This window comes from Orbicella franksi, chromosome 4 (assembly GCF_964199315.1).
Source record: "Orbicella franksi chromosome 4, jaOrbFran1.1, whole genome shotgun sequence".
In the NCBI taxonomy this organism is placed as follows: Eukaryota; Metazoa; Cnidaria; class Anthozoa; order Scleractinia; family Merulinidae; genus Orbicella; species Orbicella franksi.
Genome location: NC_138148.1, coordinates 10,781,151 through 10,807,737, shown reverse-complemented (window position 1 = coordinate 10,807,737; position 26,587 = coordinate 10,781,151). Strand labels below are relative to the sequence as shown.

General features: G+C 38.9%; 4 protein-coding genes across 5 annotated transcripts in view; 2 read left to right on the top strand and 2 right to left on the bottom strand.

Moving 5' to 3' along the window:
* LOC145484618 (uncharacterized) overlaps positions 1 to 26,587 on the top strand; it is a 407,604-nt gene that overhangs the window by 271,880 nt on the left and 109,137 nt on the right. The gene's annotated exons all lie outside the window — the stretch shown is intronic.
* LOC145484604 (adenosine 3'-phospho 5'-phosphosulfate transporter 1-like) lies at positions 127 to 7,570 on the bottom strand. The gene is made up of 2 exons (XM_081463200.1): positions 6,231 to 7,570; positions 127 to 3,407 (listed from the first exon to the last, which is right to left on the bottom strand). The coding sequence occupies exons 1-2, from the start codon at positions 6,490 to 6,492 to the stop codon at positions 2,311 to 2,313; spliced, it is 1,359 nt and encodes a 452-aa protein (XP_081319326.1). The 5' UTR covers positions 6,493 to 7,570; the 3' UTR covers positions 127 to 2,310.
* LOC145484636 (tafazzin-like) lies at positions 9,489 to 26,480 on the bottom strand. Of its 2 annotated transcripts, XM_081463240.1 has the most exons (11): positions 25,679 to 26,480; positions 24,070 to 24,198; positions 23,471 to 23,519; positions 22,973 to 23,039; positions 21,409 to 21,427; positions 20,722 to 20,802; positions 20,201 to 20,242; positions 18,714 to 18,776; positions 12,530 to 12,582; positions 12,002 to 12,079; positions 9,489 to 10,521 (listed from the first exon to the last, which is right to left on the bottom strand). In XM_081463240.1, exons 1-11 carry the CDS (start codon positions 25,791 to 25,793, stop codon positions 10,429 to 10,431), a joined length of 789 nt encoding a protein of 262 aa, XP_081319366.1. In that variant the 5' UTR covers positions 25,794 to 26,480; the 3' UTR covers positions 9,489 to 10,428. The 2 variants fall into 2 exon arrangements, 1 of the variants encoding a protein (XP_081319366.1); XR_014049043.1 differs by lacking the exon at positions 9,489 to 10,521 and having other exon boundaries at positions 12,064 to 12,079; positions 15,942 to 18,776.
* On the top strand, positions 12,617 to 15,689 carry LOC145484619 (melanocyte-stimulating hormone receptor-like). The gene has a single exon (XM_081463220.1). It carries the CDS (start codon positions 14,123 to 14,125, stop codon positions 15,101 to 15,103), a length of 981 nt encoding a protein of 326 aa, XP_081319346.1. The 5' UTR covers positions 12,617 to 14,122; the 3' UTR covers positions 15,104 to 15,689.

Sequence of the window (26,587 nt, the reverse complement as noted above, 5' to 3'; positions counted from 1 at the left end):
TTGAGTTTAATCTCAAAAATGAGACCTCAAATTGTAGCTCAACTTAAACTACTAAAATCAAGAAATGAATAAATCAGGAATAAACTAAGATGTTGTACACAACTCATTTGCAACAACTCTCAAGGAGAAAACGTTTTATTACTGGTTTCTTTGCATTTTGGTTACAATGATACCTAACTACTATCTACTGGATTGGTAATTAATCACTCTAGATACACATTGTGATCAATTAATGGTAGCAATATTGCTTTCATTCTAAAAACAGTTACTTAACAGCCAACTCTCTGGTCTGCTGACTGCTCACGTATTACATTGCTATTAAATGTCATGTATTTATTATTCAACCTAACCCACTTACTCAGGCCCCTTTGTACCATGTGATATATGAGAGATATAAGACCTTCACCAGTGACTGCTACTTGGTATCATTTTCTTCTCGACGTCACTCAATTCAGTAAGATTTCAAGTAGGCAGCCTGATTCCCTGGTGCAAGCTTTGCCAGAAGGCTATAAGTGAGGCTCTTAGCTAGCCTACATAGCATGTGTATTTTGGGTCCGCGAATGCACATTTTCGTATTAGGCCACCATCTTGGATTTGGTAGCTGTGGAGGCTTGGGGTGAGGGAAAATTGCTGAACCTTCTACCCATCAAGCATCCAGTTACAATCCGAGATGGTGGCATCAAAAACTGGTTTATCAAGCGTTCCCTTCCAATTAACAATTTAAATAACAATTTTGAAATCTGCTAACATTATAGCTGATTCACAACAAAATACCATAAATCCTCAAATTAGCACCCCCCCCCCTCGAATAAGCGTCCCCCCTCCCCTCCTCCCATTTTGTGGACGAGTAATGAGACAACAAAAGATGTATAGTTTTTGTCATGTAGTATTAGATTTGTACATTGTTTCAGTTTGTGGACATGTTAAGTGAACACATTGAACACGTCAAGTACTAACGGTGCCGCAATACTTTAGGATCAGCTTTTTGTGTCACTAAACACTGGGATGTTGCTATTTACACGCAGATGATGTATTAAAAATGATCATGTCAGGTCATGCTGGCCCCTTGTCTTCTCCTAAATTTCAAATAAGCGCCCCAGGTGCTAATTTGAGGATTTACGATACTTGTGGGAGCTCTAGCAAATGCCAGGTACAAACTTGTAAAAATATACAGCAATATTACACATTTCCATGCAACTGTGTACTAAAGTATGTAAAATATTAGTTACATAATGTGCACTTTGGCTAGCAAGGTGTGCTGATGCCATGTTATAAATCCTGTCTTGACTATTAACACCAATTTCAGTGCAGTGTGTAGACCACGTTTGCAAAACATGATTCACCTGTCACGATTTGCCCATCATTTACTTAATCTCCCAATTTTTATTAAGATTGTGGAAATGGCTAATCAGTGTGCAACGTGTAGTAAATTTGTCAATTGAAAGTACCTGATTATGGTCAAACTGGTAAATGAAATAATGTAGAGTAGCATCGGCCTGTATGAGTTAACCTCAATCACGTTACTCTGGCAAGTATGAGTACATGTAGTTGAACGTGGACACAAGATAAATTATGATGAAACTGGGTATATCATTAAATCATAAGGCCAATAAACATGTTTCAATGGGATGGTTACTGTGAAACCATGATGGATGAGTCAGGTCAGGCAGTTATGTTTTGGAAACCTGCATCTACACATTGCAAGCCTAAAAAGACCCAACTTCCTTGTTTGAAAAAGACAAAGAGGAGACTCTGAACAAGCTTGAAAAATATCATTTCATTTAGAAAGATTTCTTTAAACATTTGACCCTACTTTACATATTAATTACACTATACATACACCTAATGTCTGGGATAAAACTTCCCCTTTCCAAAACCTGATAACATATTAGTATTTGAAGGCAGAACCACCTACATGTAGCCAATGCATAAATTAATAATAGGGGTTGATGGAGAGTTATTTTACAAATATTTCAACCCAGCTTCAAGCCTGGTGCATGGGTGCCATTCAAAGCATGATTAGCCAAACCATGATAAGTGTAAATTATTTTTAGTTCCAGTCAGCAAGATTTAAAAAGATTGAAAAATCAAGCTGTTCGTGGCTTGCCAAAGAAAGGTCATGTCCTATCAATAATAATTATTACTAGCAAGGACCTAAATTTTAAATACTCATACTAAATACACAATACTAGTTGTTTATTTCCGTTAACTAGAAATGAGGAAAGAGCACATTACATTGTGTAATTCTAACTGCAAAGGACCTTTACTGACCCCATCAACCACCCACCCCACTAACAGGAAGGGTACCATTTAGGCCTTTGTGGGAGACTTTGATGTGCGATACCTAGCGTATACCCGCAGAAATAGTGCAACAAACACAACAAGCACACCGAATACTGCTTGAGCTGACAATGGGTGATTATAAAGAATGCAAGAGAGAAGTATACTAAGCATCATGCGTGTAGTCATGATGATAGTGAAGACAATGGGACCAAATGATTGAATGGTGTAAAAAATAAACAGCTGCCCTGTGGCTGACGTTATTGACAACACCAGGGCATGAAATGCAAACTCTGGATGACTTAACATGAACCCCAATGCTGACAAGAAGTTTCCGCCTTCGATCATTGACCACATTGTCAACAAACAAGAAAACAGATTCACGCCAAACATCATCTGCATAGAGGACATCTTGTGTGTGGTAAACAGCTCTGATTGCCAATTGGAGGTAAAGCTATCAAAAGCCATGTATCCCAGAAGAATAACTGCTCCAGAAAAGGTTGTGGCAGCTGTTGTACGCTGCCCTGATGGATCTGCTGACAAAAGAAACAGGCTGACACCTGCAGAAAGGAGAACAGCCACAACATATTCATAGTAGGGATAGACTTTCTTGGAGACTATCTTCCCCATGATCATCACAGGAATTATCTTTGATGCCTTGCACAGGACCTGTGTCGGAAAGCTGAGAAATTTTAATGCCTCGTACTGACACCAGCTGCTCACTATGTTTGAAAAGGAGCAATATGAATACTTGTATAGTGGTGCAGTGTGTCGTGGCTGTCGTGTGAAGACTATATAAGTGACGGCAACTGTGAGAGCAAGGACACGGTTGACAAAAACAAGGAATTGAGAATTTGTAAATTTCACGTCCTGAACTGTTCCATCGGCCATGTGCTCCTTGTAGTCCTGTGTCATTATCCGTTCTTGTAAGACTCCCCATGTGAGATATGATACTTGAAGACCTGCTGCACAAAACAGGAGCTTTAAAGTTGTTTTAGGAAAACTTGATGGGGTAGCTGTGTCATCCTTTGCAGAACTTGCTTTGATACCACCCTCCTCAACACTCGGTGTCTCCTGTGGTGTGCCAAACACACAAAGCTGGACAGAACGGAATAGGCATCCTGTTCCTGGTGACAATAAAGCAAATTTCTTAATCATGGTAACATAAAAATTTGGATATAAGCCCTGGGCTTATACAGCCCCATGAGGGGTTAAAAAATAATATTTGTATCAAAATAAACTGATGAAACCAACATTCAGCAGTATGATAACCTGTTTTATGCTCATGGGAACAAGACACACAAGGTACAGGTAAGTTCGCAAAAGCTTAAGATTATGATAATGAATACAAGACAAACAATGGGAAGTAAAAATAATTATGAAACTGTGTTGAGAAGTTTTTAACCAAAGATAAACTGAAACCACAACAACATCGTATATAGGGGAAAAGACAAGTCAGAGAGGTACACACAACTAAGTCTTATAACTGTAACTTTACAGTAGTAACTAAATTTCTACCCTGGTAATTAGAAGGTGCGGTGTCCTTATGGCTAGTGCACTTGTCTCCGGATCAAGCAATCAGGGTTTGAGCCCTGGCCGGGGACAATGCATTGTGTTCTTGGGCAAGACACTTTACTCTCACAGTGCCTCTCTCCACCCAGGTGTATAAATGGGTACTGGCAAACGTAATGTTGGGGGTAACCCTGCGATGGACTAGCATCTCATCCAGGGGGGAGTAGAAATACTCCTAGTGGCCTCATGCTACAGAAACCAGGATAAGCTCCAGCCTGATGGGCCACTTGGCTCGTATGAAGACTGGACTTCCCATTTACTTACTTTAAAATTATAAAGATAAGTAAGTAAAACTATATTTAGCCAGGACAGCCCATTCAACATCATGGCTGGTATCCAGAGGGGCCCTGGTAATAAATATTAATACAATCAACCTTTTCAAAATACACCTCCCTGTGTGACCATGTCTCTCTAAAATTTTTAACAACTACATGTAATTTTCACAGAAATGGACAGATCTAAAAAAGAACAAGAAATTCTCAAGTTTCTGAAATCGCAATATCATTTCTACCATTCAAGATGAAACTTTTCATGAAAGACTTCGGCTGTCGCTCAATAGATTCTGTAGATTCAAGCACTCATGTGAAAACCAAACTATGCTTGTCACCAGTGCTCTTAATGTAAACTGGTACCAAGCAATGGTGGCCATGTCCACCATAAACAGCAAGTTCTTTTCACTTGTTAGCTTCCAAAGTGCTTTTTGGAAAGAGACTATTTATTTCAAATATAATGTGATTGAAAAACAAGTACTGAAGCTGCTATTACATTATGTGAGAGATGTACTTATTAGGTAAAGGACAATTTTTGAACAGCTAAAATTTCAGTCTTGGAAATATTTCAAGGACTTCAATGAAGTAACGATAGTCTGAAGAATCATAGATCTATATCTAATCTTACAATGGGATTGAGAAAATTAATCAACAATTATTTTGCTTATGATGTTGTTGCGGCTTCAGTTTATCTTTGGTTAAAAATTTTCAACCCAGTTCATAATTAGTTTTACTTCTCACAGTTTGTCTTGAATTCATTGTCAAAAAAAAAAAAAATCAGTTGGAACAATTTTGAACCAAAAATAGACTTTTAATTCCAACATTTACATTTGGCAGTTTCCTCCAACTAATGTGTTAAGCTATATCTCAGTCTGTGTTTCTTAAGTTCACTTATTAATAAATGACCAAGATAAAATCATGATCACTTCGGACTTAAATAAAGTAAAACTAAATAAAATTCTTTTGTGGCCAAAGTCTTGTAACAACGCAATGTGGAGCTTGTACTTAATCAAGTTGTTTCTATAGAAATAATCACAACCTTAAGGAATTTGTTTTATATTTGCACCCCATGAAAAGCCACAACTGACTACATGTACTAGAAGATGTTTTCATAGAGTTTAGGGGCGATTGCTCTCCAAATCATTTCCCAGAGAAGATTATGAAACAATCCCTGATAATAGAGAGACAGCACCATGACCTTCGCAGCACTTGTGGTGAAAACAGTAATAAAATTAGGATTAAAAACCTTTGCTTCAACATTAATCAGTATGACACCAAGAACACCAAGATGAAGGTACAGCAGGTTCAAGTTTAGTCAGAGTGTTTTAAAATCATCTCAGTTGCTGCCGTTGCTGTAACAGTTGACTGATTGCATTGTGAGGCAAAATTTCAGATGTTGCCAGGTGGGAAATTATGAAATTGTTCTGTCTAGGGCAAGGCATGCTCAGGTCACTCTTATTTCCCAGGTTGACCTTTATCTTCTGATCTAAGATGCCCAGTTATCAACGAAATCCTTGAAAGAGGAGGTGGAGTGCCATTAAACAATGATTAATTTTTTTCAGCCAATTTTTAGATTTGCTTCACAAGGGACAATACAGCTTTTCCTAGACAAAAAGTGACCATTCCCACCTAACAATATACAACATTTCACCTTGCAACCTTAACAATGTGGCCAATGAGACTGTTAAAATACAACCTGATCAAACCTGATATATGAAATAAATTGAAGGGACAGCAAATTAAAATTAGTTTGAGAACCTATCCAGGAGAACAGGCCCAAAAGTTAAATCAAAACCTCTGTTTATTCTAGTAGAAACTATCCACAACTACAAGCTTAGAGCAGAATTATAAACTGGTTGTGGCAGTGAGGAAATAAAAGTGTGGCTGGCATACAATAAGGAGGAACTGATGAATTTTTACCGTGTATAAAAAATGATTAAAGATTAAAGGAAATATACTGGCTGTTGAGAGACGAGTGCTGGAGATTCAACTGATTCAAGCCACTTCATTATTGTTTGTTTAAATCTATTGCCTGTAGCAGCTTCGTTATAATTATGAAATGGGATTTTCTACTTAGTACACGTATGCAATTTACTAAAAACAACTTACCACTTTTTTCGTTGAAGTTTGAATTCTTGAGCATACGGATAATAAAGGCAGCTGGAATGATTATTGTTGCATAGCCAAGGAGGTTCCAGGACAGGTTCTCGACCCAGTTGTCGCTGCTAGAAGTTTTATTTTCTCCACCGCTCGCTTCTTTCTCTCCCTCGTTGACTCCTAGCGACTCTTCTGCAATAACGTTTACTCCACGTATTGCCAAAGCAAGAACTGACATAACGGCCACACGGAAAACTGGAACGTGTTTTAGCATTTTGAAGTTTGCAGTATAAACGGTGTAAAAGGCTTGAATCAGAAAATTTTTAAAACAAACTTTCACGGAACAAAGCCAATCTTAGAACGAAACTACCGCTTGAGATATTGGAGTCCTTGTCTACAAGTTATAAAAACTCCCTGCAATCATCTTAAAAGGCAAAACGGTTTCATTTCACTTTGAATATTCATCACGCCAAGTGCCACGTACAAAACAGCAGTGCACCGCCATGACAGCAGCCTCACCACCACAAACATGAAGCCTCGTCTCCAGTTTTCATCCTACCTCCAATCCCATGATGCCTTGAAAACTGACACACGCGAGAAACATCATTGCGAAAACGGACCAAAACGGGAGGGCAGAGAAAAGTAAAATTTCTTGCTGGTTTTTCAGACGACCGTCTGTTGGCTGTGTTTTCAATGAGTCCATAAAAATGACCATTCCACGTCCCAATCTTTTGCAATACAGACATGTATTAAAATTTGAACCGAACACTGATCACCAGGGGCAACCCTAAAACAAGAAATCCAGATTCCGGATTCCGGATTCCGGGTTCTGGATTCCATGTGTAGAGTTACCCAATCACAGGTCTCTGGTCAGAAACAGGGCATCGATTTTGGCCATTTTGGTCTCCGATGGTATGGTGCTCTCTAGCAGGGTCCCTAGCCCAAAACATGCACTACGAGCGTGCAGCTACCCCATATTCCTGTCACGGCGCCTTTACAGACCGATCTATTTTTAGTTTGAATTTACCGCGAATTCGGACTCCCACAAGAACCTAGTGACCAATCACGAGCACGGACTTAAGTTTTAACTGAAGTCATCATTTCAGCGGAAGATTAAAAAGAAAAACAGCTATTTTTTCCTTACTAATGCGAGCTCACGGTAGACCGGAACTGACCTATTTCGCGGAAAAAGAAGCCTTAAAATAGACCGGTCTGTAAAAATGCAGTGACATAGGCTTAGTATGGGAAATGCACGCTCCAGGTGATGGGCTCTTGACTCCAGTCTTGAATAGGATGTGTTTTAGAAAAAGTATTCAGGCTGCTATCCTACCTAATAGAAGCAAATAAATATTGCCTTTATTGCCTTTTATTATTATTATTATTATTATTATTATTATTATTATTGTTAACATTGGTCTGAACTAGGGAACTAATTGTAAGGCAGGCCTGAAAAAGGTATTGATTTAAGGGTCAGGTCTTGAATAGGGTATCAAATGTTTGGTCAGGACACAATAGGGTAGGGAAAATCGCAGATTTTGGCCTTAAATAGGGAAGGTGTTTTGGGAAGCGGGCCGCACGCCTCAACCCAATTTTACTGGGAGTAACCCCCGCCCCTCTCCAGGCATGAACAGTTGAGTGCCTTACACTCTGTGCGTGACACGACGTAAATATAAGAGCTTTCGTGGGAATGTAATGATCGTTTATAACACAGTTCCAAATATGGAAAAGGAGATTAAATAAGAACGACTTATTTTGACTCTTCTGTGTGCTACCTGTGTTTCCGTTGCGTTTTGAGGCTGTTTCAAAGCGTTTTCGCGTTTTCACCGAGCTTTAGTTTCGCTGTTTTCCTCTCTGTATATCATTCCCATATAGAGAAGCTTACATACAATCCTATAAAAGCTCATATTCGTGCTGTGTTGCGCAACAGAGTAACATATTTAAAATGTTCACGGTTCCCAAGGAGCTTGCGAAGACCTGTGAACATATATATGTCTTTTCTAACCCTAAGTTTAAGCTCGTGTCTACTGTCGATATCTTACAACTCTATGATATAGTACTGAGTGTAAAGTAACCTCAATATTCTCTTGCAAAAAGATTTTCGTTTGACTTCGCCATGATCAAGCTCAAATATACTTGAAAGTGCAAGATGGAATTGAACAAGAACAACCGAGCCAATTACCACTTATACACGATGACATCAGAAAAGCAAATTTCACCACCATGCCTCGCTTTTAAAATGCAAGTTGAAAATGTTATCGTCGACAAATTCCCAAAACATGGAACAGGTTCTATCGCCTTTTTCCACATGTATATACTTGAATTGCTACATATTTTGCCATTAAATTATAATAAATAAATGAAAAGAAAACACCATCGTGGAAAAAACGAGGTGTCAGAGGTTTGAGAAAATCTCTTACAAACGAGGCTTGGTGGTGAATTTTGAGCGTGTGATAACTGCGTGTGATGTAATTACGGCGCTCGTTTGCCGAGATGTTGTTTCTCTGAAAATCAAGGCGCCGAACTCATCTTAAAGAGTGGAATGAATGATTTATTTCTACCGTGAAGTTGACTGGCCCGTCTATAAACTCACAAGAATTCTTATCCAGTAGCGGATCCAGAACTTAACCCTTTGAGCCCCAGTCACATTTACATGGGTAATGAATAGTCGTGCTCTTTGTACCACTTGTGACGTCATCAACTTAAATGTCATCAGATATTCTTGATAAGCAGATAGTAGTACTAGGCTAGGCCTTTTCGTACAATGGTCAGGTTTAGATATCGACGACATTCCGACGTCGCAAATCGAAAAACGTTATCAGTTTTGGTGCGCAAACGGTGGTAAAATAGTCCACTACGCCTATGATTGATCAAGGTCCATTTCTAGGGTACGCCCGTAATTACCATCCAACTTTTCACGGCAGCCAGAAAGAACATGCAACGCAAAAGGTAGCCAGAGTAAAAGGGCCGAGAAAAAAAGAAAGGAAAGGGGCAACAAACAAAATTGAGAAAGGTTAATGGCAAAAAAAGAAAAAAAAATTTTGGCTTATGCGCATGCCCGGAATTGAATTATTGCTCAATTTTGTACCTAATCCTCGAAAAAATCTCTCTTTTTGGTAAAAAAAAAAGCTTTCTTAGTAAAACTCAGGCTTATTTAGCGTTGTGGCAGCCAAAAAACCTGACTAAACGGCGACAGTTTGGTATTCAAAGGGTTAAGCTAACGGGGGGGGGCGGGGGGGGGGGCGGCGGCGGCGGCGGCGGCGGTTTGTTTTCGCTAGCCCTACCGGCTTTTCTTCCTTCTGTGATTCCCCTAGATCGAGACCGGCCAAAGAGGAAGTGAGAGGAAAAAAGGAAAATTACAGAAAACAATATTACTCCTCTGTAATTCCACTAACAACCCAGGATTACCTTCTCCTGCTTTGAATAGCTAGACCATTTAATTTCAGTCTTTATTACCGTAGGTGTACAGAGTTTTCCTAGAAGTCGCGCAGTCCATGTCACCTTTACGTACAAAATTCTCATAAATTACATGTAAGCGTCCGATCGCATTCTAATAAACAGCTAGAGTGAATAGGCCAATTGCGACTGATAAAGTAAAATTCTAGCAACGGCGCGTAACCGTTCCTGGGAACGAGGTTAACGTGGGGTCAAGGCTTAGAGGACTAAAAAAAGGAAATTCTTTATTCCTGCCTATATCTTAATGTTATCTTCTGTTTTGCTCCCTAAGCCTCGGAGCAATGTTAGAAAATTAGCCTATTGTTATGTGTAGAAGCTGTGTTTCCACCTTAACTTCTTGAATCTAAGGATGTCGTGCAACACACATAGCGTCATGAAACAATTTCGTAAATTAAGCGTCTAATAGCATTCCAATAAACTAAACAACTTGAGTGAATCATTATCTCAATTCACTGTGCAAGAGCTGTGCTTCCACCTTAGAAGGAGGTTAACGTGGCGCCGAGGCCTTGGGGACTAAAGTAAAAGAAATTCTACCTCAACTTCATCTTTTGTGTTTCTGCCCTAAGCTTCGGAGCCATGTTAGAATTTTAATTTATCAACACTGGCTTATGGGTTATCTCCAGTTACTGTGTAGAAGCTGTGTTTCCACCTTTAGCTCCTTGAACCTGGTGCAATACACACCAGGTTTACGTTAACAATTTAATTTTATATAAATTAACCGTCCAACAGCAATCCAATAAACAGCTTGAGTGAATCATCATCTCCATTTACTGTGCAGAAGCTGTGTTTCCATCTTAAGCTCCTTGAATCGCTCTTGAATCAGATCAGTGATATGTTTCCGTGTCTCCATCTTTTAAAGAAGTAGATAAGAAATACTTTAAGATATTTCCATACAAGAACTTATGAAAGCAAAGCACTTTGTCGCCTCTAAAACAAATCATAGTTATCAGGGCGGTTTTCACTTGAGTGTCGAAAAGCAGTTTTCGTTACTACTCTACACGATTGGCTTAAAAAACTCGCGCCAATTTTTGACCCAATCAGAAGTAAAACCAGGACCAGTCGTGAGTCGCTCGCAAACATTTTCCGGCGCTTTGCGTCAGTTACATGTATTTCTTCAAGTTTTGATTGGTTCACTAGATTGTCTGTGTTCTTTATGATTGGCTAGAGTGATAACAGTGGAACAGTACCCTCTCCCCCGTACCCGTTAATACGGCCACCTCGTTATTACGGCCAATTTATTCTGGACCGAACAAAAGTTCAGTCGGTCATTTCCTTATTTGGAGAACCCCTTTAAGGACGGTGTCTACTTTTGTTAGTGCGCACATGTTCTGCGCATCACGCAAGGCATGGTTTAAGTGCCACGCGCGCGCTGGGGTTGACATTGACGCAATCAACTACGCTATCAAGTACACGACTAAAATAAAAGCAAAATTTTCCTACTGTGACCAAATCAAGTTTAATGAACCTGTACTTAAACCAGGAACACCAGAAAAGCAGCATATCGCTAACCACTAACTGTTAACGTCTTCCAGCTGAAAAATAACTGATATCTGCCGAAAATTATACTGAAATCCAACTTCAAACATGTACTTGCAGATGGCGTAGTGCGCGCGCAAAACAAGTGCGAGATACGCAAATGTTTTACGTACTGGGGAGGTGACAGGAAAAAATGTAACGGGCACCGTAAAAGTTTTCAAAAAAGATCAATAACTTTAAAAAATGCGTGGTTACCCCCACATGTTATGTTATGAAATGGAAGTGGCAAGCCTATTCAACACGTAACTAGTTTCTGGTTGTGAGCAAAAGGTATTTAGACTGCATTTTAGCTGAACCAGAGGAAGGCTGTCAGACGCTAAAAGCGCTGTTGCAACGATTTTGTTATTAAAAACATACCAAAAATTGTTTCTGTTACCATTTACCATTTCGTTTTAAGATCTTTATAAATGTGTCTGCTTTTCTGTATGTAAAGGCGAATTCTAAGGTAATTTGTGAAGAAATAACCTTTCTTTCTTTTTTCAGAAATATGCTGATGTCAGCATTTTTGTTGAGATTCAAGGCTAATTATTTCGAAAAAATGCGTGGCTACTCCCATTTTTCTTTGTGGATCCCAATAGCCTTTGCAAAGGTCTACTTTTTCTGCGTTGTCTTAACCTGGCGCAAAAATCTTTGTATTTGGTAAGCACCATCCTTAATACGGACACCCCGTTAACACGGCCAGATTTTTGTGGCCCGTTGTTGACTGGATTAACGGGGTTCCACCGCACTTTGGTTTTGGTTTTAAGACACTCAATCAAAAACCGCTCTAATGAAACTTTAGAACACCAACTTACAGCATTTTTCTTTGCTTTCCGGTATTCCTCTACAGTTTCGGTGAATTCCATTGGTTCTCCTATAAGCACCGTTACTCTCTGGAGAAAAATACAAAACATTTCCGTTGGTTTAAAGTCGATTAACTTCTTACGACTTGCAGGCCCCAGTTTACTTCAAAAAAAACAACGAAGGCGCAGATAGTATTCCGCCCGCGTTATAAAATCAGTCGTAGCTCAACAGATTGTACAAACTGGGCCAGCCATCACTTGAGGGATAACAAGAAAGCAGCGAAATCCAGCTAACAGATCGTAGGCTTGCGCGTAAACAAGGCCAGAACAAAATGAACCAAATGTTCAGGCCAACAACCCGATCTACCTCAACATCAAAATCTCACGTGGCTTTTAATACTACACCACCCCTTGCCCGTTTCAAAATGTAATTATTTATTGTGCTGTTTTGACTAGGTAGGGAGCAACGCGAACTGAATAGGGGGCGGCGAGTTGACCGTCGTAGCTGATGTAATTTACAACACCAAGGTAGAAAGTTACCTTCATTATTCTTGGAATGTAAGGGCTATGGTTAGGTAAGACGTCATCCATTCCTGACAAAAGAAGAATCAAAGATAAAGTCTTTTTTCTCATCTGGACGTGATATTGAACATTAAGACTATCAGAGCTTTTTGTTACAGTTCTCGAGTTACAGAATATGTTGTTTTTAACCTGAGACATGATAGATGAATGATATATAAACACTCTCGCCAAGATTTATGTTTGTGCGGTTATTCATTCGCGCGTTATTCGGAAAAGTGTTTCACTCAAGTTTATAGAGCTTTGTATGGAGACGCCATGTTGGTGTCGAAGGGGCACCAACATGGCGGCCGTATAGTAACAGAAACATCTGTCATTGAGTTTTGCTATTTAAACGAAAAGTTATCACTTTAGAGCTCCGGCATATTGAAATTAAGACTTCGTCTGGAGCAAGAACTGGTTAGTTTGCAAAAACTTGAAGAATAACTCATCTTTTGACCTACTCAAGAGTCTTATCGGGCCGCCATTTTAATGTCACCCAACGCATAAAATTCAAACGTGCTCCATAACAAAATGAAGAACGTTGTCGAGCTTAAACGTTGTAAAATGTCACGTTCTTAGAAGGTCTTGCATCTGAGAAAACTAAGACTTCAGTAGGATTGATAATTTTTTATTTTGGAAAATTATGACGCCAAGAGAATTATGCTAAAAAATGACGCCGATTCGATGCTTAGCTAACGTCGTTATCCCTATGGAGCCACCTTAATGTGACCAAAGATAATGAAACGAACAATTATGCTAAAAAAACGACGACGATTCGACGTTTACCTAACGTCGTTATCTCTATAGAGCCACTTTAATGTGACCAGAGCTAATGAAACGAACACGTTCTAAACCAAGGAGCACTGGAAAAGAGCAGCCTAATTACAAGGTCAACCCACCTACATATATCTGACCGCTAACTGCTGATCGCTGGGACTGTGAAAACACTAAACGCCAACTACTCAATTCGCGTGCGAAGGATTCGTCATTTCTGTGGGCGTAAACACACGTTTAACACGCACTTTCTCAAACACATTTTACTCCAAGTGCTTTTCGATGCTAGTATAAACATGATAATGCAGTCAGTGTTTTTAGTTATGCTGAATTCCGCTTTCAGTTCACAAGCCGTCCATACACTTTCTTCATTCTATTGTACGCATATCAAGCCAACAGAATCTGCGCCGAAGAACGTGTGTAACGCCTCAATAAAAATTCAAATTAAAGCCTGAAAAAAAAATTAATTTCACAGCTGCTTAAGTTGTGTGTATAACTGCGATGATCATTGATGTCTTCATATCTTTCTTCGCAGTTCAAATATATGATCTTTCACATAGTCACTTGTAAGAACCAATTACAGTGAACATGTGGTAGTGGTGCACTCAAATCTGCAAGTCAAAATATTCTTTGCAAGTCTGCAAAATGTCCGTAACCGTATGGTCTTATAGTACGTAATTCAGTGGGTTTGACAAGTTCCGACAGAATAACATCATAGATCACAAAAAGAGTCTCATCATGAGACCACAATAAATACTGTTCACAGTTCAGCCGTGTGGAGAAACACCAGGTAACATAATGCAGAGATACGACATGACAAACATAACCAGTGCAGATGGAAAACAAGCAACACTGGAACAACTGTTCTGCTCAACATCTTTTGCCGGAAAAATACCACACCAGCTGAAATTGTTTTCAGCTATAAACATTTTTCTCTCCGTGACTGCATTTCTGGGGAATACTCTGATCCTAATCGCTCTTCACAAGAACTCTTCCCTTCATCCGCCGTCCAAACTCTTGTTTCGTTGTTTGGCAACAACTGATCTTTGCGTTGCATTCATTACGGAGCCTCTCGCTGTTTCCTACTGGATGTCTGTGGTGAACGAGCGCTCTGATATTTGCCGCTACGCGAGTACCTCAGCCCTAATAACAGGCCTTGTTTTATGCTCAGTCTCCCTTTTGACGTCGACGGCAATAAGCGTGGACAGACTTCTTGCCCTAATGCTGAGGCTGCAATACAGATGTGTTGTAACTTTGAAGCGAACACGCGTGATTGTAACAGCCTTTTGGGTGGTGTCCGCTGTCGCTGCAACCTTGTCCTTGTGGAATTCGACAATAACCTTGTGGTATAGCTATCTAGTTATAACCCTCTGTCTGGTAACCTCAATCTTCTCTTACACAAAGATTTATGTCACTCTCCGCCACAGTGAAGACCGCTGCGAACCTCCAAAACAAGACCACGCTCAGAAAGAACATGCGCGCCAAAAAATTCCACTCAACATAGCGCGATACAGAAAGGCAGTGTCCAGTGCCTTGTGGGTGCAGTTTACACTACTTATTTGTTATCTACCATATAGTATAGTTGGCGTAGTCGGACAAGTTTTGTCGAATCCGGCAAGCGATGAATTCTCGCCTGTTTCTCTTACTAAATTGGGCACTGTCACAGTAGTGTATTTAAATTCGTCATTAAACCCGATTCTTTACTGTTGGAAAATTAACGAGGTGAGACAGACAGTGAAGGACACAATCAGACAAGTACTTTTTTATTCATCGTCTTAGTTCTTGCCGACTTCTTTTAAGCTCTACAGTATCAGCTTTTTGAATTTTCATTTCTGTTTTCCCAGAGAGGTGCTTAGAGAGATAGATAGAAACTTTATTTACAAGTGTCAATGCCTGGTAGCCTGGGGAAATCCCATACTAATTTGAGGACACAAATAAATACAGGAAAAAAAAAAAGAAACAATGCACAAATCTCTCAGTACGTGCATTGCCATAGACTGTAATAGAATAGAGGACTGATGCTCTCGTAAAGGTTATTTGTCATATCGGTAAATTTGTGTTGTACATAACAAGCATTGTATTGTGAGTAATGCATAGTAAGTAATGATGTTCTTTTAAAAAAAGTGAATTGGTTTACAACAAGTTGTCCTTGCATTGAACTATTCTGTGTGAATGTTATGTTGATGTTTAATTCTTGAATAAAGAAACAAAACAAAAACTGAATTTTAATACTTCATTTCACATCCTGAAATTGTCGCACGAAAATTGACGCATTTAAATTTATTTCGCTTGATAGTTTTGTACGGTTTAACATCATTGTACTTCGTGGTGTCACTCTTTAAACCCATAGGCCATAGAGCTGTGGGGGGCGAGGGGGTCTGCAGCGCCCCCCCCCCCCCCGCCCCCACCCCCAAGTACGGAAATTATGTAATTTTTCGGGCAAAACGCTCAGGATTCGGGCAACGACACTTGAGAGAAAACATTACAACATAATGCTGTTGATGTGATTTCCAAAACCCGTAAAGAAAAGGTTCCTACTTTTTATGTCTCTCTGTGTTAGTAGATGCCCGACCGGGGGTCTGTAGGCCGTCGAGTGGTTTCTTAAAGGAATTGTTACCTAAATTAGTCCTGTGTAAAGTGCACCATTTGCATCTGCTGCTGATCTGAAGTGTCGTTGCACACCGAAGACGCCATGGTAATCAGTCGGGACTACGGCCTTTCCTTTCCTTTTCCGGCCTTTCCTTTTAGGTTTCAAGGCTTGTAAGCTATTTTCTCTGGCATTTGCCTTGCAAAAAAGGACTTAGACTGAAATGATATGAGTGATCTGTTAGCTACAAGTCGGTTAAATGTGTATCGTGGAAATCCACGATAAGGATGTTATTTTCTTTCCCAATTTTCCATCGACAAAACAAGGACACGAATCAGAGCGAACGAAGACCAGATCATTGTAATGTCTTTACAATGGGGTGTTACAATTTTTTTCATGAATTTTTCTTTGGAGGTGTTTCTCTAGTACGTCCATGTTGTTTACCATCTTATTTACGTAGCTTCTGAATTCATGAAAGGCTTGCAGTGTACGCTGCAAGTCTGCTGTGGCCGAAACAAGACGACTCTTAGTAATGCCTCGTATTGTTCTTTGAACGTCTCGAGTATGTCGATAGGCTTTTGTACATTATGCCCGCATTTTTTCGAACATTTAAATTTTTAATGAAGCAAAAGCATTAAGCATTATTCGAGCATTTTAGTGGCATTTTCCCGGGAAATTAATTTTTTTCCACGTACATAAAATAGAAATAACAATTATTTTTTACGAGAAAATGAACTTGAGATTGAAAAAGTTCAAATGCCACCCTAATACAACCGAGTAGAGAAATCAAATTAAAAGAACATTATGAAAACTATTACATATACGTTGAGTTATACTAGGTATGCACCCTGAGCTGTTAAAATTATTAAAATTTAAAAACCCTATGTAATAGCATTAACCAAGCATTTTAGTGACTTTTTGGTGGGAGACCGTGCATTTTAGTGGAAAAAATGGAGCATTAACGCGAAGCATTTTAGTGGCGAAATAAAAGCATAATGTACAAAAGCTTACAGGTCAAGACGCTCGTCTTGAATATAGGTTAGCTTCTGTAACGGTCGTCCAAGCGGCCCATATCTCTGTTGCTGATCAGCCGATCGCTGAACGAGCGCCATAAAGGGAGAACTTTTTCTTTTAATAAGTTTTAGATTTCACTAGATTGAGACTGTTGATAGAGGTCATTGAGTATGCAAGCTTTCAATATAACTATCTTTGTGAACTTTTTTGTTTTTGACGCATTTTGAGTGCGTTTGCATCCCGATTTTAACACTCCCGCATTCGGGCATTGCGTAATTTTTTCGGGCAAGGTCACCACCCCCGCCAAGTCCGAAGGTTCCCGTACACCTATGTTTAAAACCAACGATAGTCGTGGTCTCCACGGCATAGATAACACTGAATATTCACACTGAATATTACGTTGTTGGCACTTGAGAAGCAGCACGTTCCTTTAAAATTTTGTATTATGTCTTTCCTTAGCATCGATTAGCATCATCTTTTAGACTTAAGTACAGGAAATACTGACAAAAGGAGAGACATTAAAGTTAAATTAAAACAAGGCCTGTCTATTCTATAGTACTTTGATAGACAGGAAACTGTCATGAACAATGAACAGCTGCCAGCCCTCCATAAAACTAACACACACTAAAACGGAGCTACTTTACCAACTTGGCATCAGCTAAGTTGGTAAAGTAGCCAATGTATGGCTTCATAGCTCAGTTGGTAGAGCATCGCACCGGTATCGCGGAGGTCACGGGTTCGAATCCCGTTGAAGCCCTGATTTTTTCAGGCTTCTTCTTTCCAATTGCTTAAATTGGAAAATTAACTGCGACGTTCATTCTTCACTTTCATCTACAATCGCAGTTCATATATGAATTATTTCATATAAACTTCACATCTTAGCATCAGCTGGCGTGAATTTTAAGCAGTCCCACAGTAGTTTAGTGGTAATGACAAGTATTTGCATGGCGCTTTAAAACAGGGCGTTAAGGCTGGTTTTCACTAGAGCATAAGCACAAGCACAAGCATAAGCACAAGTGAAAACAGCCACGACATAAACATAAGCATAAGCTGAAACATAAGAAGAACGAACCCACTTATTTGCCTTGTGCAGTTTTCACTAGTAACGTGCTCGACATAAGCATAAACATAAGAAAAACGAACAGTTCCGTTTTTCTTGTGCTTATGCTTATGCTTATGTCGAGCGCGTTACTAGTGAAAACTGCACAAGGCAAATAAGTGGGTTCGTTCTTCTTATGTTTCAGCTTATGCTTATGTTTATGTCGTGGCTGTATTCACTTGTGCTTATGCTTGTGCTTATGCTTGTGCTTATGTTCTAGTGAAAACCAGCCTTTAAAGTAAAGCCAAAATGTTTGCAAAAGTTTGCAAAAAGAAGAAGAATCAAAGCAAATCAAATTCTATGTCTGCAAAATTGCATACAATATTACGTGCACCAATTTCCGAGGAGGCCTCATGGAACAAATCAATTATTGCCCACAATGCAACTTCAAAGTTTGTTTAATTAATTAATTAATTAATTAATTAATTAATTAATTGGCCTTGCAGGTGACTAGCGGGTAGGGGTGGGGTGGGTCAGGAAACTGTGTGCAAGCTTTGTGGAACTTATCATACATATGATAAGTTAAAATACTGCTTGATTGACATCACGGAAGGTACACGTATATGTTTGTTTTAGAAAGCCCCATGGACACTTTCCTTGTTTTACTTTGTAGTCCAGTACCCTAACCACACAACCATCACCACCTAAATTAGTAGATGCATACCTATGAAGATTAACATAACACTCACCCTCGTGCCAAAATGGTACAACTATTGGCGTCACTTGTGATTCTGCTATAAGTCGCCCAACACCTGTCAACAAGCCACAGCAGGACAGTGGAAATTACTAACGTGAGTAAACCAACCACACTTGCCAATTACTAAATATTCTGTTAAACGTACAAATATGGCTTGTCAATCTGCTTATCAAGTGCATGGGATGCACCATTACCATAGCTAAGTGTGTTGTCCAAGTAAAAGAAACTGTCTATGTCTATGCATGGCTATGTCTGTAATTAATGTATAGTTTTAGTCATCTTGTATTTCTTAGGAGGGAACCTAAGTTTACAAGCCCTGTGGTTTTTATTAGGATTCCTCGCCATCCCTCACGATTCCTTGCCGTTTAATAATTGCAATTTCTTTGTATCTCTTTTTGTGGCAAATAAAATAAAACAAGATAAAATAAAAAGTAAAAAACAACATTTAGTAATAGTCAATAGATTTAGATTGTGATAATATAGAATATAGAGTTCTCTGGTAAAAAGTATTTAAAAAAACATAAGCTTTCAACGGTTGGTCCTCTGTCTTCGACGGATAAAAATTTTTGTGATAAAATGAAATGTTAAAAATTTGAATATAGAAATAGATTGGTTTGCAATTTCCCAGTCAATAGATTAGGGAATTGTCAAAACGAAAGAGAGTTCTAATTTCACTTTTGTAACCTTTTGGTGAGGTTTTCTGTTTATATTGTTTTTCCTTCAGTTTTGAGCTAGAACACTCTCGAACTAATCAAAACATAAGCAGTCAAAAACACTTTTACCCCCAAAAAAATTTAAATACTCCAGTTAACTTTTAATCCTGGGTTAGCGTCAACCAGCTTTCAAACAACCCAGCCATGGTTTTGGAATTTTATGTGTAACAAGAAGGAAAATGGCTATGGCCTGAAGCATGCTCTAAAGAAGAGCAGGCTGCAGCCTGCACAACAGGCGGATTCATGGTACAGCATGAAATGCCCAATCCCCCTGTTCTGCAGGATAAGCAACATGGAAAAAATACAGATACTACAGATCCTGAGGATCTTAAAGGATCTCTTTGGATGCTAAACAGCAATGAGATCTTACTGTTAAAATCTTTTGCATTAGGATCCCAGGGAAAATCCTTCAGTTCCTTGTGGAGGATCTTCTCATCCCATCCTCGGGACCCAGGGGCAGTTAGTGGGAGCAAGAAAAAGTTGAAGATGCAGGGAAAAATTGACAAAGAAAAGTTTTCTTGGCTGATTATTCCCAGCTGCTTTGCAATTACTCACCCCTACTAACAGTTAGCCTCTGGGTCTCCAAGGATGTTCATGTCCCTGCAAAGATATTAATATGCCGTTGGGGTGTGAAGGACTCTGCAAAATCCTCAAAAATCTCTGCAGGATCTTTGCAAGGTCTTACATAATTTTAAAGATACTTCAAGACCCAAAAAAATTTTGATCCAACAAGACTGTCATCAAAATCTACAAACAAGACTCTTACCCCATTTCAATCTCTTGATAGTATCATTGATGTTGATAGCACCTAAGATGAACTTTACCAGCATCAGTAAAAATACCTTAATTTATCATGTTTTCATAAAAAATCTAACATATGGAATTTTCATAAAGGAAATAAGATTGAGTTTAACTTGCAGTTAATCAAAAACTATTTTGTGCAAAACCAAGTTATGAGCACAAACATCCAACTGCAAATCACAGTGCATGTAAATTAGTCTGTGAGAAAAATAATATATAATTATAAGCCATCTTGGTGTTCAATATAGAGTATCACTCTCCAACCAAAGCTAAGATATGACTGGAAAGAATCAATATGGGCAAGACAAAGATTCACAAAGTGTATAAAGTATAAATTGGTTGGGTAAAAACATTGCTGTAATCTAACTTACACGACCATGTAATTTGGCATACAGAACTGTTTGTTTATTCTTCTTTGTTTGTTTGTTTCTTTTTTTGTTTCTTTAACCAAGCTGTCCTGATTTTTGTTACTGTTATTGTGGTTACCTTCAGGGAAGACATGAACCCACTGTCCTTTATTTAACTGTTCAATAGCGACATCCACTCCTTTCTGATAAACACCGTCACCTGATGAACAACACTACTGTTAGTGCTGCTGAAGTAGAGCTCAAGACTTTCTACTCGACATGTTTTCATTTCCAGTGGCTAGTGACTTTTTAGCTTTTATAAGCCAAAATATATTTTTTTTTTGCACTGTTTTATTTTTGGCATGTACCATAAGTACCATATCTCCTAATATCTGCAAATGAAATATTCTTAAAACTGCAAGGTATGGAGAAGTCAGGTTAAACAAATTTGAGATATGTTCATTTGTCAATCCCACTACATTCAGCTTTAATTTACAGTTTCAGTCACAAAAGACAAAACTAGAATAAAATAATGCAAACGCCACGCATTCACTTCTGTACAGTTATACTGCTTCTCACTGTTGTGGAACGTGCCTCTAACTTGGAAAAATCAATCCACCATACTGATTGGCAAACGGTTCTTCGAAATAAATTCTGAAATTTTGGTAGTACAGTACATGTCAAAAAGTTTGCCTTGTGGATGTTTTCTTTATCCTAATCAACTTCTCTTCTCCGTAACAGAATGCACAGGAACTAAACATGAACATAAGTTAATTTAAGTTATCATTATTTCAAAAATCAGCAATACAATAACAGAACAGCTCACCTCTGACGACAGGAATTGCCTGCAAAATGAAATCAGCAATGTTCAATACTTAAATAAGGTAGATTGCAGGCCTAAACCAGAACACGACTTCTTTTCACAGTTGATACTGCTTTTAATACGTTTCCCCTAATTAAGTACTAGGGAAAGACTTATTGCTAACTTTTAAGGAACCTGTTATAATTAGTATTATTATGCAAGGCTCTCCAGATAATCTGCAGGTTTCAAGAAGTACTGAAAACAATAACCTGACAGAACAGACTGATGTATCTTGATTCTATCCTCTGCTATCAATATTTTAACAGCACAATACTATGGCAATCCATCTAAATAGCATAAAATTAATAAATAAATTCATTTGGAGATTGTAGCAGCCCAACCCATGGTGCGGCTCTTTGTCCACTATTCACTAGTAGATCATTTGGAATTTAGAATTGGTGGTTTTTGTGGTGGGAGGAAAACCAGAGAACCTAGAGAAGATGTTTATTCATTATCATACTGTCTTCAGCTATTTTCAAAACAGGCCTGTTATTAAGGTGGCTGAACACAGTTTTTGATACCTGTGTTTCATTCACATTTTTCTCTAAAACCCTTGATCTCTCGGTCGCCAAAAATGGCAGCAAGCAAGCTAGCTAACAGCACAAACTTTGGTTTTTTGACGGTTAAGCTGACGTATGTGTCGTTGCCATGGCAACACGAATAAAAATGAACAGGCCTTTAAAATCGGTTTTGTTTATTTGTAGAAAATCTAGTCATTAGATTTTCTTTATAATTTGCATGCAACAAGCTTGTAACGATTCTCACAAGTTAACACCATTTTGCTAATAATTTAACAGAGAGATCTTTAATTATCCCTTATTGAAGGTATCTAGAGTTATCTAGAGTTTCCTTTGTTAAAGTTCAATTATTTTCGATACTCCAGTTACTTATTTCCTAAAGTATTCAATTATAGAGAAAAATAGCACAGATACTGCGGGTGTTGAGTAAATAAAATGATCGCTCTGTTGACGGCATGTTTGTTTTTTGCAATCCTTGTGCGCGCGCTGAATTGCATCAGCAAAAGCGCGCACGAAAACTGTGTTCGGCCACCTTAATATGTAAGTTAATATATCATGTGACTGCGACAGGTCAACCTTTGATTCCTCTGCATTGATCTTTAATGGAAAGCAGTTTCTTTTGTCACAAGAGGTACAAGAAGTGGCGGAAGGGAGAAGACAAGAAAAAAGGCTGAACTTTGGATGCAATGTTTCAACATCTTGAGAGAAAGATGTTCCACTTTTCTCACAAAACATTACAAAATACCCACAATTAAGTACTCAATTTTCTGAAAATCATAAAAGGACCCTTTTATAATCACAAAAGGACCCTTTTATAAGAACCCTTTCATTTTCTATGAAATGTGAACTGAGTCCCTCTTTACCGGCCTTTGTCAGACAACTGACAACCAACCAGACACACCGGCTGTTTTGGACACATGACTCTTTACAGAGCAACATCATTGGTGTCAAATTTTTGCAAAGCCTGAAACAAGCAATGTCTGTTAAATAACTATAAAATTAGTTCATACCTTAGCCCTGCTGAAAAATGACGAACGAAAAGGTGTTGAAAACAGCAGCTCACGAGCACTAAGAGTCCTAAAAAAGATGGCACATTGGTAACATTTAAAAATATATTTACAAAAACTTGAATGACTCTCACTGCAATAAGCAGCCAGAAATGACCAGATCACTGATAGTATTTGATATTGAACAAAATTAAGATCAATACTTCCTTATCCATAAAGCTTGGGCCACTTGACTACTTGCCCCACATTTTTCAGAATACTTTATACTACAGAAACTCTAGTCAGAGTAAACATATACAAGCATACATTTCACCACATGGTCACCAGTAACTTTTCCTTCTAAGAATCAAAGAAATGAAGGAAGTAGTATCTGCATTAATTAACATGGATATTTCTTTTCTTTTATGCCTTAGTTATGACAGTTGGCCTGAGCAGGCACATAATCCAGTGGTGGTCAGGGATGCTTGCCAGAAAATTCATTTATTTATACATTGCACTCACCATCTGACCTTTTTCCGTGTGTTTAGGACACTTCTCATTTTCATAAGACCTACAAAAATAGACAAAGCTTAACTACTGGACTGAGTCAATTATAGTATTTCACCTTACAGTTTATTCCCACATAATGATCATGTGTCCATGCAGTGTTGTGCTGTGTGATCACGTGCCAAAATGCTTTGCTTTGCTTGAATGGAATGTTTTGCGGTGTTTCTCAGTCAGTCTACTACATTATACTGGTCTACTCAATTTTCTTCTCGGGGTTATTATTCCTAGTGCTTATGGTATATACGATTCTTGATCACAAGATTACATTTTAGGTTTTTGATTTTAAAATTATCTTGATTTAAAAAAAAAAACATTTCAATTGCTTTTTCGATTTGGCGGAAAGAGGATTAATTATTATTAATAATATCACACGTGGGTTCTAATATTCAAAATATTCACATTACCAAAAAATAACCTGATACTGTTTTGGAAAGTAGGAAACAGTTCAAAGACTTTTTCCCCAGTAGGAAATTCCCCAGATATCCACAGGGACTGCCAATAATTCCTAGCAAAAACATTTCTCAAGCAAATTATTAGCGAAAAATAAGTCTTACCCCACAAACAAGGATCATCAAGACATGATGAATGGTTGCAGACTGTAACCAGAGGAACTCCATCTGGTCTGTCCTCTGCATTTTTCTCCAAAATATCAAAATTGTACTTTCTGACAAAGTTAAACCACTCTAAACAAAGGTACAACAAAGAGGAATCAGGTGTAAGTGTAAGTATATCCCCTGGAGTATATCCCCTGGAGAATGGGAGGGCAGGGGGATAAAAATTGACATCTGTCAAATATGCATCTAGCCCCTTCCAGGCATTCAGGCTGGGATGAAGAATACAGTGCCTTTAGTTCAATATGTGCAGTGTACACACAATATGAAATCAAGTAGTTATCCCGATATTGAACATGCCTTAGTGAGAGATTTCTCACACAAGCACCCCCTAACTTGAGCACAAGTGCCTGGAACTCCTCGACTACTGACCCACAGGGTTTCTGCCTTGTTTGGCCGGATTATATGTGTACTAAAGGCATCCGCGGTCGAGTGTCGATCGATACCCTCAAATGATACCCTCGATTGATAGACTAAATCAGTACCCTCAATCGACCCTCAATCGATGCTCAATTGACACTACATCAACACCTCGGTTGACACTCGATTGACACTCGATTGACACTCCATCAACATCTCGGTCGACAGTTGGTCAAGAGTCAACTAATTTTGATCAATTCATATGAATTGGTTGACACTCGGCTGACTATCGACTGACTATTGATCAAGGGTCTATAGACTATAGAGTGTGGACTGGGTATTGATCAGGATGTCAATTGAGTATTGATCGAGAATATCGATCAACACTCAACCACGAATGCCTTTAGTACACATGATCTGTTTGGCCTACATGTGGACGTGCCACTGGATAGGGTATGGTTTTTTTGGCCTTGCTGTTCCGAACAAGGTATACAATTTAGCTCGCGTCTGTCCTAACCAGGGTATGGTTGCTTGTTTTTCCCTTTAAAGCTGTCTTTAACTTTGCTATATCTTGCAAAAGACTGTTATAGCCCTGGTTTGTGTTTTACACGTGACTTCATGGCTGGGACTTTGTGACCTTTGTCTTGTTCTAAACAGAGTCTTAAAAATAAAGGGTGTAGTTCTACACAGGGAGGGTTTGTAGAGTATTTTTGCCCTAAACAGGGTCAGGATTTCAAAGCCTTGTCAGCACCCCTATACATGGTGCTGTCCATTGCATGGGTCAATTCCCCCTCCCCCTCCCCCCAGGAGGGGACGCTTCTGACACACTTGCCATTATGATTATGGCTCAAAATGAAATACGTGTATGCTCAGATGTATACTTCTATCGAAGACTAGTAAAAAGAAGCTTTAGGTAAAGATCAAATGTACATCGTCATTCCATCCCAAAACGCAAGCTAATATCTCAGACCTAGGGCTCGCGCGGAGTATTTCATCGCCTTGTTTGACACTAAAGTGGGCATTTAAACACCAGTTCTGATTCGGGAAAGGGAATTTGAATGATCAAATTACAGGAGTTCAAAAGTCCGGGGGCTGACCAAGGAAACGTTGAGGTTTCAAAATACAAACCAATGCCTGAAGACGTGGGTGCGCGTAAACTTTAAACAGGAAAGTTTGAAACGAGTGCACCTACCCAAAAATATTTTACTTGAGAGACCGACCAAACCAATAACAACAGCACTCTGGAATCTCCAGGATAATCTTTCCATAAGTGACATATCCAAAGGCCATTTGACTGTGGGCTTCATCGTGTTTTACTGATGTCCACAACTGTGTTCATCCAAAAATTACATGAAGGATAACATGACGCAGATTACTATCACTAGAGAATCTACTGACATTGTCACCGTTGGCTCAGTTTATAAGTGAGGCGCTTTACTTTAGCGTACACTTTTTTGCACACTTTGTTTGCATACGCAAAACAGTTCATTCATGAAATGATTATTTCCTTTTTTTTGTTTGCCTTTTTTTTACTATAAACACTACGAACACAACTGCCTTACTATAAGCATAAAGAGTTTGGAGCTCAGACTGAGAAGTAGGGGGGGGCTTAGAGCAACAGCAACCAGCCGTTCATAGAGCGGTTTTCATTTGAGTGTCGAAAGTAATTAGACAATTACTTTGGTGTTGGTTTTGGTTTTACTACGGTCTGAGATTGGCTGAGTAGTTTAATTGGTAAGTAATTGGTTTGCTGTTGGTTTTACGACACTCAATTGAAAACCGCTCTAATTTATGGTTAACTGAAGGAACTTGTGAAACAGCCTCCCAGAAAACTTTACTTCACAACTTGCAGTGTTTTTACCACTTACAAGTAAACTGCAAATAGATTGAGTGCCACTGGTTTATCAGTTTTCACTGTCATGTGCTACCCTCGAAAAATAAAGTTGTTACTTACTTACTTCCTGGGATTCGTTTCGTGACTTGGAAGCCTGGGAAAAGGGGAGGGGAGGGGGGAAGGAGTGAGGGTGGACGCAAGTGTGACAAGATTGGGCATGCCTGTCATCTCAGTTAGGGGCTTAAATCACAGATTTCAATCTTACTC

Excerpts from the sequence above, each read along its gene's own strand:
- LOC145484604 (XM_081463200.1), bottom strand. The coding sequence starts at position 6,492 with ATGCTAAAACACGTTCCAGTTTTCCGTGTGGCCGTTATGTCAGTTCTT. Across the intron at positions 3,408-6,230 it reads AAACTTCAACGAAAAAAGTG|GAACAGGATGCCTATTCCGT; the intron begins GTAAGTTGTTTT and ends TATTGTCACCAG.
- LOC145484619 (XM_081463220.1), top strand. The coding sequence starts at position 14,123 with ATGCAGAGATACGACATGACAAACATAACCAGTGCAGATGGAAAACAA.
- LOC145484636 (XM_081463240.1), bottom strand. The coding sequence starts at position 25,793 with ATGAAGCCCACAGTCAAATGGCCTTTGGATATGTCACTTATGGAAAGA. Across the intron at positions 18,777-20,200 it reads TATCAAGAGATTGAAATGGG|GTGTTGGGCGACTTATAGCA; the intron begins GTAAGAGTCTTG and ends GCTTGTTGACAG. Across the intron at positions 10,522-12,001 it reads GGAAAGCAAAGAAAAATGCT|ATGGAGACACGGAAACATAT; the intron begins GTAAGTTGGTGT and ends CTTCTTTAAAAG.